The sequence below is a fragment of the Egretta garzetta genome, unplaced genomic scaffold (genome assembly GCF_000687185.1).
Source record: "Egretta garzetta isolate BGI_Z169 unplaced genomic scaffold, ASM68718v1 scaffold220, whole genome shotgun sequence".
NCBI classification, from domain to species: Eukaryota; Metazoa; Chordata; class Aves; order Pelecaniformes; family Ardeidae; genus Egretta; species Egretta garzetta.
In genome coordinates this window covers 1,474,290-1,475,495 of record NW_009258414.1, presented here as the reverse complement: position 1 = coordinate 1,475,495, position 1,206 = coordinate 1,474,290, and the positions used below count along the sequence as shown (strand labels likewise).

At 44.8% G+C, this 1,206-nt stretch overlaps 1 protein-coding gene across 1 annotated transcript in view; it reads right to left on the bottom strand.

Annotated features, from left to right (window-relative positions):
• Window positions 1–913: 913 nt before the first annotated feature.
• ZIC3 (Zic family member 3) overlaps window positions 914–1,206 on the bottom strand; it is a 141,773-nt gene continuing 141,480 nt past the window's right edge. Inside the window, exon 4 of the mRNA XM_009642884.1 lies at window positions 914–1,096. Coding sequence (XP_009641179.1) covers window positions 914–1,096 — 183 coding nt within the window. The remainder of the gene's footprint in view (window positions 1,097–1,206) is intronic.

Genomic DNA, 1,206 nt, shown 5'->3' with positions numbered 1-1,206 from the left:
CAGAAACGGCTCTTTTCAAAACAATAAACTTTTAATGCTAAAGCAGTTATAACCAAAAGCTGTACAGAGTTCGATTTTTTTTTTTGTCGTTGTTTGGTTTGTTTTTTTGTTAGAAAACAATTTTTTCTCCCTCATAAATATTCTTCAGTTCCCGGCACTTTGTATCAATAATTAAATTACGAACGATAAATATGGCATCATGGATATGTATTTACAAAAAAAGTTATTACAAAAAGGCAACTGTTATACTAAACGTCACAATCTGGGTAGAATAAACACCACATCCTCATCCTGAAAAATACTGACCGACCCCATCAGACGAGAATACATTCACAAGTGTAATGCTTGGAGAGAGAGAAGAAGAAAGAGGAGGAGAGCAGAGAAAGAAGCAGCAGGAGAGCTAGAGAGGAAAGTTCAAGACATAACAGGACTTTGGCACGGTTTAAGACTGTAAGTTTAAACAATCACCACTAAGGCGAAGGAGAATTTTCATCCTCATGTCAACATCCCACCGAAAGAAGGAAAACCAAAACAAATTAAAAATAAAAAAGTGGGGAATCGGAGGAAGAGGGACTGGGGCAGGGAGGGGGGAAAAAAAAAAATCAAACGACTGTGACTGCAAAAAATGACAACAACAAAAAAAAAGAAATCCAATCCTGAGAAAAGGACATGGCTAGTCCAGCGTCTGGGCTTGCAAAAAATAGTAATAATTATAATATAATAATAAAAGACCCCCCCCTCTGGATCCTGGCAGTTAACTAGGTGTAGCCCTATGCGGTCGTCGGTGTGGAAACTCCATTTCCGTGGGAGCGAGCTGCAGTTGGCTCATTTTAACATGATCATCTACTTCATCTCATATTTTAATATGTTCCCAACGCATTTGGTCCAGTCTCTGGCTGGGCAGCAGCTGCTTTCACACATACCACTCATTAAAATTGGGGGGCAGTCCAGGGTTGTGGCCGGGGTTACTCTGAAGGGCGGCCGGTGGTGTTTTAGTGGAGTCCTTACTGCTGGCGGAGCCCACCGCGGGAGGGGTGGAGGACTCATACCCCGAACTGGCTGCAGGGGAAGAGTCCGACCCCTGGGATTCGTGCACCTAAAACCAAGAGGCAGAGATGGGAGCAAGCTCAGGGTCCCCGCCACCCCGCTGAGCTGGGTTGGGATGCTCCCCCACACAGGAGGGACACTGGGGTCCAGCGGCTCCAC